Source organism: Cetorhinus maximus, chromosome 9 (assembly GCF_964194155.1).
Source record: "Cetorhinus maximus chromosome 9, sCetMax3.hap1.1, whole genome shotgun sequence".
NCBI lineage: Eukaryota > Metazoa > Chordata > Chondrichthyes > Lamniformes > Cetorhinidae > Cetorhinus > Cetorhinus maximus.
Window position 1 is genome coordinate 130,941,588 of NC_135887.1, and position 20,362 is coordinate 130,961,949.

Genomic DNA, 20,362 nt, shown 5'->3' on the forward strand with positions numbered 1-20,362 from the left:
TTCATTTTAATGAAAAAGTAGACGTATCCAAATTGGTGAGGAAGATCAGTTGAAAGCAGTAAGGGACTTTTCTCAGTTTTTATTGCTGCTGAGTCTCAAGCCAAGATGTCTGTCCAGAGAGGTAAAGGAAGAAAACAAATCCTGTCATGTGACTGTGAGGTTGATTTTGATGGGATGAGGGGAGGGAGAGGAAAAGGTGGAAGAGGGAGGGGAGAACAGGGAGGATGAGGGGGATGGAGGAAGGCATTGAGTGTGATTAGGGCGAGGGGCGGGATAAAGAGCTGGATATATAAACTGAGCTTATTCGTTGCAACCAGTTTCCTGAAAACCAAATAGCACGCAGCTGCCATCTTGAATGAGTCTATCTAGGTCTATCAGGTAAAGGCTCATTCCACATTCATGAAAAAAGGAAAGTATATTAATATTCCTGTGGTTCTGAAAGTGCACTTCTTAAGGAGTTTAGTAATCCAAATACACAATTGGTAGAACTGACAGTACTCAGTTCCACACCCACCCCTCCCTGCTTCCCCCCCCACCCAGTCCTCATTGTCCACTGTTGAATTGGTGGACTTTATGCAGGTGTATGCTGAAGTATACAGTTCTGTATGGCTCAACGGTAGTTATTTTTTGTTTCCATTTGGCTTAATAACCATGGTAAACTTACCAAGCCTGTGATTTTTCCCTGATGTCTGGGCCAAATAATTGTTTCATCAGCTGCTTTGCTTTCGCTTTCGTTAATTTTTGGATTCACAGTTTTTAAACATCGAGCTTAATAATTTGTGGAATTAAAAACAAGTATCTTTAGTCACACCAAAATTACTGTGAGGCTGTTGTTCTGGGATATAAGCAGATGGAACTTTCATTGCTTCCTGACTGTACACATCAATGAGATCTTTCCCTGGTGGCCTTTTTACTGTCAAGTCATTATCTGATCTTCTTTTTTCATTGTTAGCCTGTAATGAAATTATAAGAAGTTGTAAGAGATAGCTTTTATCAGTAAAGAAAAGCTGACCTATCTGTAAAACAATATATAACAATTTATTAAAAAAAAGATATCAGCATAGGAAGACCATGTTGAGATATTACTGTCTATGTTAAGGAGAGATTCATAGGTTAGTAGAATGACAAATCTTTTTTTTAATCCTTTTACCTCGAGATTATTTTGGCTGTCAAATCTTCGGTTATCCTCACGGGCAATTCATACCTTCAAGATGTCTAACCTAGCTTTGGGATCTAGGTAAGTTTTCAGTAATATGCCTAAGATAATGTTGTTTGTGTTTACATATTGTGGCCAGGGACAATTTAAAGGGTTAGCCACAAAGCAAAAACTAGATAGTCAAAGATGCCTTGTTTTATTATGCGCTTAATTCAGAATTATTGCACTTTAGACATGATAATTATGATCAGCAAATAATCCTGTATTTTACCTCAGGGCAAGTTGAATTGTATTCCTTTATTAACAGATTTATGACTTGCTAAAAAAGCTTGAATTTACCATTCTTCAACGATATCATTTTCTGAATGATATTACTATTTTCTTATCAGTACAACTCAATTCAAGCAAACTCCAGTGGAGAACATGTGTACGCTCTGAACTGCATTAGGGAAGAAACTGACAACCTTCTGGACCTCAGTTTGCACTTAGACCTTTGACAATTGCTGAGCATGAGGTTGGAATTTGCTTTGACTCCATTAAGGATGAATTCAAAATGATGTCAATGTGTACAGCGGTGAAAAGCATCAGTGACCCTTAACATAAAACGTGCATTGTAAAGGATGTTTAGAAGGAAGTCCTACCTCTGTGCTGTTTTCCTCTCCATGGAGCACACCAAACCAAAAGATCCTCTTGTACTTTTCTGACCAAAAGCAAAACAGATTGCAGACTGGTCGGATTAACAAAGGCTTCACATTTGCTCCATGCGTGGGTCCTGGAAAAGGAGACAGCAATCCAATAGAATACCTCAAGACGATTGTGCAGTTTTTTGAAATGCAGTTAACTATTGGTCACATGTGACCTACCACTGCAAGTCCATGTTGTGCTCTTTCATCACGCTTTGCCCACCACATCATTTCTAAAGATCATTTGACATGTGTTTATTCAACAAAATAAGACACCAACTAGTACTGATGCAATGTTTCAGTCCTTCACAGGATTTACACCTTTACAATTTGTAGCTTGTAAATGGGGGACATGCCTGGTAAAAACGCACGTTTCACGTTATTGTAGAAGTCGGGGTAGCTTTGCGAGCACTATAACATCATTTTGAAAAAAAGCTCATCAGTCTCTCAATCATACTGAAACTTATATATGTAAATATAGGGTGGAATTTTACGCTAGCTGGATTTCCCAGTCCCACCAATGTTAATAGACTTTTGAATGGTTCACTGCATTTTATAGCCCCGCCCCCACGCGAAGGTGCCATAAAATTCCACCCATAGGGTGGGTAACATAGTGGCTTTGTCACTGGATTATTATTCCTGAGGGCTGAGTTAGATGATCCAGAGACAGAGTTCAAAGCCCACCATGATAGTTGGGGTGTTTAAAATCAGTGAATTGAATAAACCTGGAATAAAACTTCATGATGACATCAGACGATAAAGCTGCAGGATTGTTGGAAAAACCCATGTGCTTCACTAGTGCCCTTTAAGGAAGGTGTTACAGACAGGAGGGGAGCGAGGGGAGGTTAATTTAAACAATACTAATTTCCCCTCTCACTACCCATCCGTAAACAGCATGTTGTTTTGACTTGTTTCCCTCTTTATAAATGGTATCGTATTCCCCAACACCTCGGTTTTTGTGTGATTCAATTTTCTATTAATAACCCTGCAGCAAACTTGAGATAGCATGAATTCAAAGGTTAGTTTATTTGTACTAACTCAAAACACAGAAGAAGGTTCACAACATCCCCCTCACATTCAGATAGTAAAGAGAGAGATAGAGAAAATAAAGATTTACAGTACAGAGACCACAGAAAAAAAGAAATATTGTTTCACTTGGGTTCCAAAATCTAGAATCAAAGTTCAATTAGGTATTCCTTTAATGAGGCTGGTGGGTTGAAAACCAATGCTGGATAATTCACTTTCCTGGTGCTGTTGACTTCACACGATGTGATAGGCATGCAGCGATGAATCAGCCTTGTAAGTGATGGTAGAGCATTTCCAGCAGAAACAGTGTAGATGGGGCCAGGTGTTCAACCTGGGCAGAGCTCGTATTCTGTGAGGCATGTTAGATGGTAAACAGCACACTGAGCTATTCAGTCCAGCAAGGCAATATTACTTGTTCAACAAGCCAGAGGCCTAGGTCATGTGGCTCCCATCTCTCCACACTGTTTTTGACAAAGGATGTGTATCCATCATCGGAGTTCTCGAGATTGTTAAATATCTCAATCATTGTCTTAGCAGACGAGCAGACTCCTGTTGGTCAGCTTGGATTATGAAATGTAGATGGCCTTTGTATAGCTCTTTTTGAATTTGGCCTGTGCAGCCCACGGGAGGTCAATAGTGGTTCCACAGAGATAATGATTTGTGGGTTTCCCTGATGCTGCCTGGCAGTTACTTTAGCTTGGGGCTCACAAATTGATGTAGATTCAGCCATTTTAATGATCTTTGTTCAGTTTTAAAATTTTTTTTAGAAATAGGTTTAGGGAGGGGATTCCAGAGCTCGAGGTAAATGATGGTGCAGCCACCGGTGGTGGAGCGATGATAATCGGGGATGCACAAGAGGGCAGAATCAGAGGAACGTAGATGTTTTGGACGATTGTAGGGCTGGAGACGATTAAAGGTTCATCCTGTTTCTGCGGGCAGGACCTGCACCCGGAAGGGGGTGGGTTTCCGACTCCTGCCCCCGCCAGCGCCATCACGTAAAACCGCAATTATCCAATTGTTGGCTTCAGGGCGGGTTTTAGGCCCATGACCATGGGAGGATTCACGGTCGCCCAATCCGAGCAGGAGGGTGGAATATCCGGCGGCCGTAACCTTTGGCCGAAAGCAATTCGCGGCTATTCGCTTAAAGGGCTACCCGGCACGGGGCAGTGTCAGGTGACCCAGCGAACATGAAAATGTAAAAGCCGCAATAGAATGTCTTTTTTTTCAGAAAGTTTATCAGGCATTTTTTGAGGCGAGTGTTATTATTCTGTAAAGTGTGTTACATTACGCAGAGGCTTTGACTTGATTGTTACCAGTGAACACAGACGGCATTAAATCTGATCATGGGCATGATGCCAAGGTATTCAAATTGAGCAGCTGCTTAGCTCCAACATGTTTTCCTCCATATGTGGCTGAGACAAGGGAGTGAGGGGAGAGGCAAGGAAGAAGGGCCAGAACAGCTCCACATTTTGATGATGAAGATCATGCTCTCCTCCAGGCTGTGTCCACCAGGCGAGAGGTCCTTATACCGGCAGACAGGAAGAGGAGACCTCCCTCTATAACCAGAGCAGCCTGGGAGAAGGTTGCCATGGAGGTCAGCAGTGTGGGGGTTGTGCCTAGAAATTGGAGTCAATGCAGGAAGAGGCTGAAGGACCTCTTGAGTTCACAAGGATGAGTACGTACTCATTATGTGTATTATTGTTAAAGGAAGCTACAGGGAAGGCTGGAAAATGCTGGAACCCTGTGAGTACCTCTGAGGCATTAAGCACTGTCACTGTTCGTGGCTCTCCTGAGGAGGCATTGCTGTGGCTCCAAAGTGGCCGACGGGGGGAGGCCTTAGATGTGAGGGAGGCGCTCAGGGTCTTGGCTGCCAATTGTGCAGATCATTCATTCCTCTCTCACCCGGGAGGCCTGATGAAATTAAGTTACCTGAGAGTGATCAGCGTTGCAATGTGATGCCTCATTTCAGGGGGAGCATGCCCACATTGCCCATGAAAGAAAAACAGGACTGGAGGTGGGGTGTCCAATCACGCTGCAGGAGGAGGATGTCCTGTTGCTGTCATCTACGGAATGGACCCGCTCCATCGGCAGAGGCGAGATTGGAGGGAGGCCTGGGGCTGGCAAGATTGCAAAAGGGCTGAAACCAGACCTGGGACACAAAGCAGGAGCGGGCTAGGAGGAGGGGAACTAAGGCCTGGTATGCTTACATGAATAGTACATGTGTGGTTTATGCATTCAAAGGCAGGGAAGCTTCCTGGTAGAAATATTGTGAGTTTGCATGCTACAAGTGTGTTTTAATGGTTGCAATGTGTCATGTTTCATAATCTACATGCTACTAATGGCATTCAACATTGCGGCCTTGCACACCTGATGAACTAATGCCCTTTTTTCTGTGTGCCCTGCGCAGATGAAGCTTCTTCCGCTGAACCCACCAGCCCTGTGAGGCCAGCAATTGGCTCTGGGGAGGAAGAAGAACCCTCAGAGGATATAGTGTCACACCCTCTCCCTGCATCAAGCACCAGCGCAGGTACTGGCACCTCAGCAGAGACTACTACATCATGGGAAGGGCAAACACAATCTGGTGAGGTCACCTCACATTCACACATGCAGCTGCCAGAGAGAGTGTGTTGGAGCAAGGCTCGGGCAGTTAGAGGAGTGTTGGAGGTGAACCGGAGACTGAGTACGGGTTGGATGATGAGCCTCTGGAGTCACCCGTTATGTGGCAGGATGTCCAGCACGAGCTGCATGAGACTTGGCAGATAGACCAGAGGGATTGTCTGCTCTGGTCCAGGTTGTGGAAGTGTCCATTCAGGCCATGTGCACTGTGATCACTCACACTTTGGAGTGCCAAGCTTCCCCCATGGACAGGCTGGTGACCAACCTGGAGAGGCAAACCACCGTATTGGTGACGCTATTGTGGTTATGTGCTCCAACCTGCAGACCATCACCCTGGCTCTGAGCTCAGGGGTCCAGAGCCAAGGCGACAGGGGGACTGGGAGCCTGGACACTGAGCTAGCTCAGGGACCTCACAGGAAGGCTGGGGGAACCAATTGGCCCTCGCAGTGGAGGATGAGCAGCTGCTGTCGCCATCTGGAAGCACCTCTCAAGGCTTGTCTGATGGGGGCAGCCTCTCCTCTGCCTGTCCGTCATTGGCACAGTCCTCCTCTATTGCCGTGGCGACAGAAGCTACTCCTGTGAGTCAGCAGGAGTCTTCTAACGTGGTGGGGCCCTCAAGGCCTCAGCTGCACAGAAGACAACTGACAAAGTCATCCAGGGCAAGGGGACAAGCAGATCAGCAGCTTCTCTCTAGCACAGCAGCAAGCGAGGGGAGTGCATTGCATCAGAGCACAGTAAAAGAATTAAGAGAACTCCACACTAGTCACAAAGCAGGTCACATGGGTGCATTTTGTATACGGTATCATTAGATGTGCCATTGGCAAGATGTGAATAAACTGTAAATTCACTGTCCCTCATGTAAAAGTTTAGTTTATTTGTATTTGGGAAAATATTCCTGACTTGTCAGCAGTGAATGTCGGTCAAGATGCAAACATGCCAAAGGATTCAAAATGGTGAGTGTGCTGACAGGATGTTCTTAGTGAGATCACAGTCTAGACGGAATGACATTGAGACACAGGAAGTACATGCATCTCTGCGGCTGAGAATTTCTGACCTATTGGGACCTCTGTCTTATCAAGGCATCTCTTGTGTCACGGCTATCCATGTACTCATGTGCAGGCCCTTGCAGCTCTCTGTCAGGATGTTCCCTCACCCCCTCTTCACCCTCATCATCAGAGGAATGCCCACTATCTTGCGTCTCCTCTTCCTCCAGGGCATCGTCTCCCTGAATGGTGAGGCTATGCAGAACGCAACACACAACAACCATCATGAAACTCTGGATGGCACATACTGCAATGGTCCTCTTAATCTATCTAGGCTTCAGAACCTCATCATTAGCAGCCAATTGTCTGCTCAACTAAGGCCCTGGTGGTTCCGTGATCTGTTGTTATGGACCCATCTCCTCACTGCATCATGAGCTATCTCTTCAAAGGGGTAACCCTTTTCACCCAGAAGCCAACCATCCAGGGCATCAGGTCCATTCAATATGCCTGGCACTTGGGAGTTCCAGAGAATGTATGAGCCTTGGTGCTGCCCGGGTACTTTGTACATGCCTGAATAATTCATCGATTGTGGTCAAAGACCAACTGGACATTTAAGGAGTGATAGCCCTTCCTGTTACTGAATATACAGGGCTGGCCTCCTGGAACATTGCTCCCTCGACTCTGGGGAAACCCACGATTGCCACAAAGTCTCTGGCTCTTTCCAGTTGACTGTGGCAGTCTATTGAAAATGCAATGTACTGATCTGCCCTTTGGAACAGTGCGTCTGTGAAGACCTTAATGCAGTGGTGTGCAGCAGGCTGCGTCATGCCACTGAGGGCCCCACAAGCTGCCTGAAAGGATCCAGTGGCAAAGAAATTCAGTGCCACAGTCACCTTTAGGGCCACTGGTGCTGGGTGATCACCCATGCAGTTGGAAGCTATCTCCCCTGCCAGCATCTCACAGAGAGAGGTCACTGTAGCTTGGGAGAACCTGAGTCTCCACTGGCACTGTGTCTCTGACATCAAGGGAGCTTATTCTCTTATGCTTGATTGGCACCATAAATTCTTCTGCACGTCTGTTACTGTAGCATTATGCCTCCATCAATTCCTTGCACTGGTGAGGGTCTGCCAACCTCACGCACCACTAGTGCAATCCTAAATCTCACCATCTGCCCTTCTTCCTCTCCCTCTCAATCCCCTCCTCCTCTCCCCCTTGGTGGAGGATGTGTCTCCCACAGAGGCCATTAGTCCCATGTTTACACTACCAAAGAGGCTGAGGGACAGTTGTGGGCCTAAATTCACCTTTCTGCAGGAAACATGACACCTCCAAACAGCAAATGTATCCCTGGAAACACAGCTTTCAATATCAAATACTGGCAGCATTCACAACGCCCTAGACTGCTGAGGTCAAACTAATGGCCCAGCTGGTGACTTTTAACCCACCCTTACAACCTTTCCGTGGTTAAAACAAGACCCCCACAACCTGGCGTGATTCATACTCTCTGTAATAAACTTGGTGTACTGGACAGGTTTCTTGTTAGAAAGAGTAAATTTTATTTACGGAGCTCCTGATGAAGCTACATGCTTGTACCAAGACCAAGACTAGAAAACTCGGCCCCTAAGATTCCCAGCACTTAGGGCAGATTTGTCTGTACGGTCACATGATCCCCATAACTGTATGAAAGGTTTGACTTACAGTTACTACACTCTCTCGGCATTTTATTGCCAGTCAGTTGGGACATTAACAAGCTTAAATAAGCAATTTAATTAAATTTGAATTAAGGTGGTCGGGCTCCAAATTCCTAGGCCCATCCGCTTACAGTATTATCATGTTCGGCCATCATCGTGCATGATAATACATTGGCGCAGGCATGGTACAGGCCCATTTTCACCACATATTATTCTACCCGGGGGTGTGAAAACAAGGATGAGAATTTTAAAACGAAGATGTTGCCTAGTTTGGAGCCAATATAGGGCAGTGAGTAGAGGGGTGATAAGGAACGGGACTTGCTGAGAGTTAAAACACAGGCAGCAGATTTTTGGATGGGGTGAAGTTTACAAAGGGTAGAATGTGGGAAACCAGTCAGGAGTGCATTGGAGTAGTCAAGTCTAGAGGTAACAAAGACATGAATGAGGGTTTAGGAGCAAATGAGCAGAGATAGGGGTGATGTCAGGCAGTGTTTATGAGGTGGACATAGGCTGTCTTAGTGATGGCATCAATATGAAGTGAGGTTGGAAGCTCAGCTTGGGATCAAATGGCACCAAGTTAGTGAACAGGATGTCTTACTCCCGGATGGTTGCCAGGGAGACGAATGAAGCTGGTAGCTAGGGAATGGAAATTGGAGAAGGGACCAGATACGATGGCTTCATTCTTCCCAATATTTAATTGGAGGAACTTGCTGCTCATCAAGTACTGAGTATCCAGTTGCGAAGGGTGGAGGACAATTAAACAACTAAGTGGAGGAGGAGAAGTCTCTGTAAACATCCCCATCCTGGGTGATGACAGAGTCCAGCACATGAGTGCAAAGGACAAGGCAAAGTGCCAAATGCCAAGCCATCCCAATCTCCCCCCGAGGTCCTGAACACCAAGGAGCCAATCTTCAGCTAATTTGAGTCAATCCATGTGGCATCAAGAAATGGCTGAAGACACTGGATACAGCAAAGTCTATGGGCCCCAACAACATCATGGCTGCAGCCCTGAAGAATTGTACACCCAGAATTAACCAAGCTGATCTGGTACAGCTACCACACTGGCATCTACCAAACAATGTAGCAAATTACCCAGGTATGCCCAGTCCACAAATGTTCAGGATAAATCCAATTCAGCCAATTAATGCCCCATCAGTCTACTCTCAATCATCGGCAAAGTGATGGGAGGGGTCATTGACAGTGCTATCAAGCAGCACCTACACAGCAATAATCTGCTCGTTGTTGCTCAGTTTGGGTTCCGCCACGTCCACTCTTCTGTGGATCTGTTGGTCCAAACATGGACAAAAGAGCTGAATTCCAGAGGTGAGGTGAGAGTGGGCATCGCTGGCTATGCCAAAGTTTATTGCCTATCCTTAATTGCCCTTGAGAAGGTGGAGGTGAGCCGCCTTCTTGAACTGCTGCAGCCCACATGGTGTAGGTAGACCCGCAGTGATGTTAGCTCCAGGGAGGGAGCTCCAGGATTTTGACCCAGCGACGGTGAAGGAACGATGATATAGTTTCATCAGGGTCGTGTGTGACTTGAAAAGGAACTTCCTAGTGGTGGTTCCCATGTATCCGCTGCCCTTGTCCTTCTAGATGGTAGTGGTCGTGGGTTTGGAAGGTGCTGTCTAAGGAGCCTTGGTGAATTCCTGAAGTGCATCTTGCAGATGGTACACACTGCTGCAACTGTGCGTCGGTGGTGGAGGGAGTGAATGTTTGTGATGGGGTGCTAATCAAGTGGGCTGCTTTGTCCTGGACGGTGTCAAGCTTCTTGAGTGTCGTGGGTGCTGTACTCATCCAGGCAAGTGGGGAGTATTCCATCACACTCCTGACTTGTGCCTTGTAGATGGTGGACAGGCTTTCGGGAGTCAGGAGGTGAGTTACTCACCACAGAATTCCTAGCCTCTGACCTGCTCTTGTAGCCACAGTGTTTATATGGCTAGTGCAGTTCAGTTTCTTGTCAATGTAATTCCCACAATATTGAAAGTGGGGGATTCAGCAATGGTAATGCCATTGAGTATCAAGGGGAGATGGTTAGATTCTCTCTTGTTGGAGATGGTCATTGCCTGGAACTTACGTGGTGCGAATGTTACGTACCACTTATCTGCCCAAGCCTGAATGTTGCCCAGGTCTTGCTGCATATGGACATGGGCTGCTTTAGTATCTGAGGCGTGATGAATCATAGAGTCAAGGGACATAGAGTTATACAGCACAGAAACATGCCCTTCGGCCCATCGTGTCTGCGCCGGCCATCATGTACCTATCTATTCTAATCCCATATTCTAGCACTTGGTCCATAGTCCTGTATGCTATGGCATTTCAAGTGCTCACCTAAATACTTCGTAAACGTTGTGAGGGTTCCTGTCTCTACCACCCCCTCAGGCAGTGTGTTCCAGATTCCAACCACCCTTTAGGTGAAAAAATCTTTCCTCAAATAGTCTCTAAACCTCCTGCCCCTTACCTTAAATCTATGCCCCCTGATTATTGACACCATCCCCCACCCACCCTGTTAAGGGGAAAAGTTTCTTCCTATTTACCCTATCTATGCCCCTCGTAATATTGTACACCCTTATCAGGTCCCCCTTCAGCATTCTCTGCTCTGAGAACAACGCTAGCCTATCCAGTCTGCCCTCATAGCTCAGGCTCCAGCTCCAGCTCAGGCTACATCCTGGTGAATCTCCTCTCCAGTGCAATCATATCCTTCCTATAGTGTGGCAACCAGAACTCAACACACTACTCCAGCTGTGGCCTGACTAGCATTTTATACAGCTCCAACATAACCTCCCTGCTCTCATATTCAATGTCTCAGCTAATAATGGCAAGTATCCCATATATCTTCTTCACCACCTTATCTACCTGTGCTGCTGCCTTCAGGGATCTATGGACATGTACACCAAGGTCCCTCTGATCCTCTGTACATCCTAGGGCCCTACCATTCACTGTGTATTCCCTTGGTGTGTTAGTCCTCCCAAAATGCATCACCTCACACTTCTCAGGATTAAATTCCATTTGCCACTGCTCTGTCCATCTTACCAGCCCATCTGTATTGTCCTGCAATCCAAGGCTTTCCTCCTCACTATTTATGACACCACCAATTTTCATGTCATCTGTGAACTTACTGATCATACCTCCTATATTCACATCTAAATCCTTAATATACACTACAAACAGCAAGGGTCCCAGCACCGATCCCTGTGGTACACCACTCATCACAGGCTTCCAATCACAAAAACAACCTTTGACCATCACCCTCTGCCTCCTGCCACTAAGCCAATGTTGGATCCAATTTGCCAAATTGCCTTGGGTCTATGGGCTCTTACCTTCTTGACCATTCTCCCATGCAGGACTTGGTCAAAAGCCTTATTGAAGTCCATGTAGACGGCATCAACTGCACCACCCTCATCTACACAACTAGTTACCTCCTCGAAAAATTCAATCAAATTTGTTAGACATGATCCCCCCCCTAACAAAGCCATGCTGATTATCCCTGATTAATCCCTGCCTCTCCAAGTGGAGATTAATCTTGTCTTTCAGAATTTTTCCAATAGTTTCCCTATCACTGATCCTGATGTTAGAACCACTGGCCTGTAATTGCATGGTTTATCCTACTACCTTTCTTGAATAATTGTACCATATTCGCTGTCCTCCAGTCCTCTGGCATCCCTCCTGTGGCCAGAGAGAATTTGAAGATTAGTGTCAGAGCCCCTGAAATCTCCTCCCTTACCTCACATAGCAGCCTAGAACACATCTCAACTGGGCCAGGTGATTTATCCACTTTTAAGCCTGCTAAAACTGCTAATACCTCCTCCCTTTCAATGCTAATTGTGCAATCAGGAAAGAGGAACATTGTGCAATCATCAGAAAACACCCCCACCTCTGACCTTATGATAGAGGGAAGATCATTGATGAAGCAGCTGAAGATGATGGGCCTAGGACATTACCCCAAGGAACTCCTGCAACGATGTCCGAGTGGAATATCACAGGGATCGTTGCTGGAGCCTCAACTATTTACAATTTATATAAATGACTTGAATGAAGGGGCTGAAGGTATGGTTGCTAAATTTGCTGATGATACAAAGATAGGCAGAAAAGTAAGTTGTGAAGAGAACATAAGGAGCCTGCAAATGGGGCATAGATAGGTTAATTGAGTGGGTAAAAATTTTGTACAATGTAGGAAAATGTGAACTTGTCCACTTTGGCAGGAAGAATAGAACAGCAGCATATTATTTAAGTGGGGAGATATTGCAGTACTTTAAGGTGCAGAGGGATCTGGGTGTCCTGGTACACAAATCCCAAAACATTAGTACGCAGGTACAGCAAGTGATTAGGAAGGTAAATGGAATGTTCCTGTTTATTGCAAGGGGAACTAAATGTAAAAGTAGGAATATTTTCCTACTGTTGTACAGAGCATCGGTAAGACCACATCTGGAGTACTGTATACAGTTTTGGCTCCTTATTTAAGAAAGGATATAAATGCGTTCGAAGCAGTTCAGATAAGGTTCACTCGACTGATACTTAGGATGGGTGGGTTGTCTTATGAAGAAAGGTTGGACAGATTGGGCCTGTATCCATTGGAGTTTAGAAGAATGAGAGGTAATCTTAGTGAACACATAAGATCCTGAGGGGAATTGACAGGGTGGATGTTAAAAGGATGTTTCCCCATGTGAGAGAGAGTAAAACTAGGGGACACAGTTTAAAAATAAGGGGTCTCCCATTTAAGACGGAGATGAGAAGAATTGTTTTCTCTCAGAGGGTTGTGAACCTTTTGAACTCTTCCCCAGAGAGCGTTAGAGGTAGGGCCATTGAATATTTTTAAGGCAGAGGTAGATAGATTCTTGACTAACATGGGAGTTAAAGTTATCGGGAGTGAGCGGAATGTGGAGTTGAGACTACCATCAGATCAGCCATGAACTTATTGAATGTGGGAGTAGGTTCGAGTGGCCAAATGGCCTTCTCCTGCTCTTAATTTGTTATGTTTGTATGTCCGTATACTTTGAGACTGAGATGATTGACCTCCAACAACCACAGCCACCTTTCTTTGTGCAAAAGTGACTCCAATCAGTGGAGAGTTTATCCCCTGATTACCCGTTGACTTCAGTTTTGAAAGGGCCCCTTGATGCCACACTCGGTCTAATACTGCCTTGATGTCAAGGGCAGTCACTGTCACCTGAGAATAAATAACCTTCTTTAGTTTAAACTCACAAAAGCTTGCTCCTGAATTATTTGATTGTGATGCATGTTCAAATGGGGTCAGAAAAAGCACGCCTCTTTCCGTACGGGACATACTGATCACAGAGAAATATATTTTGTCCATGACACTCCCACTATATTATTCCAGCAGTCTGGACGAGATATGTTTCCCTCTTATATCTGCACGGTTTGAAATGGAGGTCAGAAGCATGTCCAGAACTCTATTGTTATGGAAACATTTCAAGTATGTTCTGTGTCAAGAAATAGAGTGATTGAAGTCACTGGTTCAGTATTCACTTTCCATATATGAGATTAAGGCAGCATCGGCACAGTGAAATCCAAAGATTAATATTCAATAGATCTGGGAATCAAGCATAAATCAACGATGCCCCAGTATTCTCAATATGGACCATTAGCAAAGAGATTTCATGATTGGGCTACTGATAATTGTTTCATATCCATTGCAAATCTTGGTCCGAAAATTCAAAAAGATATTTAAAAGAAGAATAATTGGATGTAATGAAGTGAAAAGAACTGAGGAGCTCTTTACAAAGATTAATCAACCTTTAAAAATGTTAGAACAGACCTGATATGAAGCTTAACAGAAGTCCAGCTACCAATGACCCCAGGAATCCTAAAGGACTATAGTAGAGATACGATATGGAATACCAGCTATCTGCCAGTGGCGGTCTGCCAAAGGAAAAGAGCAGCATTATTACTGTCACTTTACTTAATTACAATAAGTCTCAAGTTGAACAAAAATTACACAATCATACCTGTGCATCTGTTCGGGGATTACAGTTGGCAACGAAGTAGGAAAAAGATCCGAGGTGTTCAGCCGTAAGCAACTGTTAGTACTTAAGTGTAAGGGTAGCGTCTTTGATGCTGGTGCAGGATAGATAAGCCCACCAATTGCAGGCCAGAACGATAAGGTTACTCCCACTGCCAGGCCTCCGATTGCACCCTGTGTGAAGCAGATGTTTGATGCATCTGTGCTCAAAGTAGTGGACAATAAAGGTATTGAAGTGAAGGCAGGAACAAATTATCTACTTACAATCCAGTTTGCGCAAGGAAATAAAATGCCCAAGGAAAATAACCCGAGCATTGGCCCCCCACACATGCCGTGAATGCTGAGTGCTGCCTGTGAATTAGAATTAAACAGTTACAACAGTTGGTACAGAGAAAAAAAAACAACTTTTGAGACTCTTCCTGCTCACTTTAGCATTGATTTACATTGACGGGAAAGGATGTAGCAAACGCTGGCAATCTTGGGGAAAAAAAGAGGAGGTAAAGGATAGAAACAGCCCACCAGTCAGGATTAGTGGAGAGGAATGATGGGTCAGTATTGTGGAAAGGTCTTTCTTCGGAACTGAAGCGTTTTGGTGGAATCAGAAAGCTGGGAAACGTACTCCAAGCACAGAGAGCAAGCTTATTAGCAAATGACCAAAAATCAGCACTGCTTCGAGGAAATACAGGTCAGCAGATGTGTAAGTTCTCTTCAATCTGGCAACAAAGAGGCAAGAAGGACATTGAAGAAGCAAAAGAACATGGGTCCGCCAATCCCAAAACGGAGAAAAAGAAAATAGCACGGTTAGGTTCTGATTAAAAAAAAAGACTCAACCCTAAATGTCATCTCACCTTCTGGGCACGACAAACCCAACCCATGTCACAACCATTCCCTGCTGTAAAGAAAATGGTAAACGCAAGGGACTAAAAATTTATCGGGACCCACTTTCAGACACAGGGGTCACGTTTCGTTGAGGGAGGGTCCTGGTTACAGAGAGTGTGTGGATCCTGAAACCATGTTGGGCTATTTCCACAGATAGGAGAGTGCCCTGAAAAGGGGCCAACAAGCTCTTGGAGTTTGGCAAGAAACAACTGCACCTGATGTGTTATTAAAATGTTATTAAAAGCTAAAAAATATCAAACATGGCAGAAAGCCTATTATGCTCAAATAACCAGAGCTGCTGTGGATCTTCCCAGCAAAGGAAGGATTGTTTCAGTACAAGAGTATCTACCAACAGATAAATATCAAATCTTTGGAGGATGTGGTTAGGGCTTATCTTAAATCAGCTTTGTTCTACCTGCCTTGTTTGTCTGATGGTACCATGCAGGTGAACTTAGCCCACACTGCTGGCTGACTGCATGCTCAGCTGAGGGCCTAACAGCGTGCAAGGCTAACATATGTTCCAGCTAGCTGTGTTATACTGATGGAAAAGAAGCTGCTGTCAGTACTGCAATTGTTTGCAATAGGAAACAAAGCAAACGGAACACCAGAGCAGAGAATGAGCTCCCAGGTTCATTGATGTGAAGCTGGAGGTCTTGGACATGGAGGTCAACTACAGTAGATATGCCATTTTTTCCACAGGGAGGCTGGCGTTGCAAGAAGGCCATCAAAAAACACCCTCAAAGAGAATGGAAGAAAGGAATTTGACTGTTATTTAAAAATGAAGAACGTGCAGGGTTATGCGAGAAGGGGGGAGAATGACACTAAGTGAATTCCTCATTCAGAGAGCCAGTGAAGACATGATAGGCCGAATGGCCTCCTTCAGCACTGTAACAATTCTGGAGTAAGAAACTCCTTCATCCCAGGAATCAGCCCAGTGAGCCTTCTCTGAATTGCCTCCGATGTAAGTATTTCCTTCCTTAAGTGAGGAGCCCAAAACTGTACACAGTGCTCCAGGTGCAGTCTCACCAATGGCATGCAACAAGATGGTAACAGAGTAGAAGCAATGGGGGGCGGGGGTTGGGTGGGCAGGTAGAAGGGGCAGGCACACCTGTGTCTCCTCCGGTTTACAGAGGAGATGCTGCCTAATATCACAGGTCTGACTGTCACAGAGCCCATTGCACCTGACATCTCCAAGGTCATTAAGGATTATGTTACTGCTTTATGTCCTTTTAAACTTGCACCTGCCCCTCATCCCGTTATCTTGCATGAAGCTGCAGATGGTGTGGCCATGGACCGATTGCTTCCTGTCCCACACACCTTCCCTCACCCCAATCCTCCTCTTTTTGTTTCCTGCCTAAGAACTGTCACCTGCCCAACAGCCTCAGGAGGCAGAGAGAGAGAGAGAAATCACATGACTGACGAAGCAACTTGATGTGACACATCTAGTCGCCCATTCAGATACTGGCAGCGCATGAACTTTAGCTGCTACTGGCCTATCGGCACAGGGCACAAGTGACGTGCAACCAGGTCAAAGGGGAAGGGTACCTCGTGTGATAGCTCTCTGGAGGGCAAGGTCACACACGAGTTCTGCTACAGGGGGCTGAGATGAGAGCTTCGAAGGGGGCAGAGAACATGAGAATGCTGAAAATAGATAGCCCAGGCCATTCAAAGGATATGGACCACAGAACATCTTTAATTGTGGTGAGACTGGTACTTTCTAATGATACACCAATGAGAGCGTTCATAATAAAACTCTAACATGGAATTGAGAACATCCCAGTGTGAAAGAAAGTCTCTTTGTTTGACACTGCTTTCTAACGGTACACTCTCAATTAATAAAACTCTAATACGAACTGAATGTAACCAGTGTGAAATAAAATCTCTTTGTCGGACACTGTGCACCTATTGAAATAATCATGGGACTTTGCCAGTCGGTAAACAATCCAATATCACCCAAAGACAACCAGGAGTTCTGATTGAGAAGGAAAATGCAGGTGAATTAGTGGCAGGAATTGGCACTGTGACAGCACCAGGCAGGATGTCAGAGGAAGAGTTCTTTCAGCTGTGCCAACAGAGGCTTGAGAACCTGCTTTATTGGTAATTTGGGGCCATTCTTATTGGCCCCAAACTGACCTGATACAGCGACCAATCTGCATTAGTGCCAACGCGTCCGATATAAGTTACAGGGTCTGCATCTAAAAACACCCGTATTCAATCAGGGCAGAATATAAGAGAGCTCAGAAAAGCTGACTGCTTCACAGTTTAGAATCGTCAGCAGAAAAGTACAATTGTTTTCTTAAACGACAGACAATCCTCATATACTGCACTGGACTTACCTGTATGACGCCTCCCATTAAAGATGCTGCAGCTGCCATTGAAGTACAAGCTGCACCAAACAGTATGCCTGAAAGACAACGTGAATAATAGAGATTAGAGAAGGCACTCTTAAGTTCCATAAGGAAATTCAAACCTGTTTAGAAATTGTAAATGCTAAGAATTTAATCATAGCCATGATATTACTGGCCGCAGTGCCTTGAAAACCACGTTGCATTGTGAGAAACCCAGCTTGTGATATTTCATCCTTTTCATCAGTGGAGGATTCAGAATGTGTCATTGTCCCCTCTATTGAAAAGAAGGATAATAGGGAACACCATTCAGTGTATAAAATTGGCAGTGCTGGATAGGACGGACGGCCGTTGTGCACTTCAGCTTGACTGAAATTCAGAGAAAGGGAAATTGGGTGGGTGTGTAACCGGCGGCCGATTTGATACCGTCCGTTTTACATGGAAAATTTTTACAGAATAGAAGGAGGCCATTCAGACCATTGTGCTCATGCCAGCTCTCTGAAAGAGATGTTCAATTTCTTCCATTTGCCTGCACGTTCGCCATTCCCTTTAAGCATGTTCCGTTTATCCATTCCCAATATAAAAGCGACTGTATACTCAGCTTCCGCCACTGTGTCAAATGGGTTGTTCCATCGCCTAAATAGTCACTGTGAAAAATAAAAATCCCCACATCTCTTTTTTATTATTTGGTGCTGATGTCACCCACATCAGTTTAGATCCAATATTCCCCTAACACATGTCAGGCCAAAGAAGAGGGGAAGGAAGGGCAGCCATTTCTGCAACATCAGGCTTCAGAACCATCTGTTTTTTACTGAAAAACAGCAAGCTGAGCGTCTTGAGACCCAAAGATCCTGCACTGCATCAAAAATGAAGTTATTCACCAGCCTCAATGTGCTGCTGTTCACTGTTTCTCAGATCCTCAAATCTGAAGGAACTGGACAGAAGCAATAAGAATCACTTATTGCGGACACACCATCATGGGTTCTGACAATTGGAGACAACAACTGCAAATTGCATTTATAAAGCACTTATATAACCCAGTGAAATATCCCAGGATCCTTCACAGACGCAAGTATCAGACAGAAATCTGATACCGAGCCACATGAGGAGATGTTATAGCAGAGGGCCAAAAATATGGACAAAAATGTTGGTTTTAAGGAGCATCTTGAAGGAGAAGATAAAGTTGGAGATGTGGAGAGGGAGAGGGATGAATTCCAGAACTTGGAGCCTAGGTAGCTGTAGGTATGGCTGTCAATGGTGGAGTGAATAAAATTATGGATGCACAGAATTGGAGGAGCGCAGAGGTCTTAAAGCCATATAGGACTGGAGGAGATTACAGAGCTAGTGATGGGTGAGACCATGGAGGGTGTCAGGAAGATATAATAATGTTATTGGTATTTATTGTAAAATAGTGGTATCTGTGCCTATATGTGTCTGTGTGTGCGTGCGTGTGTGTGAGAGACTTAATTGGATTTAAAGGCAGCTGCGCTGAAGGCTTTGATGTATTAGAAGATAAGCTAGATTTGAATTGTTAAGTAGGTAAACATGGGGGAAGTTTAGAATGTAAGGTATAAAAGGACAGTTGCATTTTTAAATAAACCAGACAACCTTGAATTCAAAAGGAGGGGTGAAATGTGTCACCTAGCCAGGTGAAGTTAAGAAAGAGTGTGTTTATTTTTCCCAAAGATTACTGGTAAAATTGGTACTATGATTCTTTTTATGATTAGGGAGGTAAAGTCCAAAGACATAGTGAAACAATGGGATTTGCGTTCAAACAGAAAAATATGTATAAAGGAGAGAAGGCTGTGTGTAAAGGAAGGATATTTAAGACTGAACAAATATGAACAGCCTTCAGCATCTACTCCTTAAGCTGCTGTCTACAACAAACTGAAGTTAAGAAAACCCTCTTTGAATTGGATTGTTCAGGGTATAATGTTTCTTTGCCTGTGTCTTTTAACATCTATGGGCTGAATTTTCTGACTCAGTGAGCAGCGGTGGGGCCCGGTCACCGAGACATAAAATGACAGTCGAGTCGTCTGCGCGCCCGCTGTACTGTCAAAGGCCTGTTAAGGCCATTATTGAACTAATTAAGCCTATTGAGAAAGCTGCCCATCCAATCTTAAGGTTGGCGGCAGGCGAAAAGCATAGGCGGCCTTTGCATTTCTCATGGAACCTCATCCACAGGCGGGGTGAGGTTTCATGAATGATTTAAAATTTTCAGAAAAAAATTTATTAAAATTAATGCACATGTCCCAGCTCATGTGGCAGTTTCACATGAGTGGACATGTCATAAAAATGTTTACACCTCTGTGCTTCAGGGAGATTTCATGCATGCGTAAAAGGGCACAGTCCTGACTCAGGGAACACACCCCCCCACCCCCACCCCGCCCACCCCACCCCGCGTCCGCACACACAGGGAGCACACAGTGCTTCCGGGTGCGCGTCACGCTGGGTGGGCCTTAATTGGCCTGCACACGTAAAATTGCGGCGCGGACCCGATCGGGAGCACCAATTGGGTCCATGCCTGCCTGCCCACCCCCACACAACCCTCCTGATGGGGGGAGAATACTACCCTATGTGTCCTAATGTTGCCTTAATGGAGGTGTAACTGCGAGTCAGATTAATTAGGGGATTTAGAAGTTATTATAGTAGTAATTTGTAGACATATGTATGTGCTTAAAATCATTCCTCTTATTAATAAATGTTTAATCTAGTTTTGTAAAAACCTATAAGACTCAGTGGTCTTATTACTACTGAATTCAAAGCCCGTATCTTGAAACATACAAATTGCACAAATAGTTGTGGCAGTTGTCTCAAGTTGCCCTCTGGGATTTGAACAGCTCAGCATTTACCATGAGCTGTGCCATAACATAGTTGGGTGCTCTTTGCAGGATATATCTGAAATTCCTTGATTGGTTTGGAGTTGGTAAATTTTAAGGTTACGAGTACGAGAAGCACTTTGAATTCAGGAGTTGGTGTGAGGTTTTTTTGAAGCCTTGAGACTGC

At 44.8% G+C, this 20,362-nt stretch overlaps 1 protein-coding gene across 1 annotated transcript in view; it reads right to left on the reverse strand.

Moving 5' to 3' along the window:
- Positions 1 to 785: 785 nt before the first annotated feature.
- Positions 786 to 20,362, reverse strand: part of slc5a12 (solute carrier family 5 member 12) — a 78,991-nt gene continuing 59,414 nt past the window's right edge. The window contains exons 10-15 of the mRNA XM_078549618.1: positions 17,348 to 17,415; positions 14,397 to 14,483; positions 14,119 to 14,306; positions 13,929 to 14,032; positions 1,798 to 1,928; positions 786 to 953 (exon numbers count right to left, since the gene is read on the reverse strand). Of these exons, the coding sequence (XP_078405744.1) occupies positions 786 to 953; positions 1,798 to 1,928; positions 13,929 to 14,032; positions 14,119 to 14,306; positions 14,397 to 14,483; positions 17,348 to 17,415 (746 nt within the window). The remainder of the gene's footprint in view (positions 954 to 1,797; positions 1,929 to 13,928; positions 14,033 to 14,118; positions 14,307 to 14,396; positions 14,484 to 17,347; positions 17,416 to 20,362) is intronic.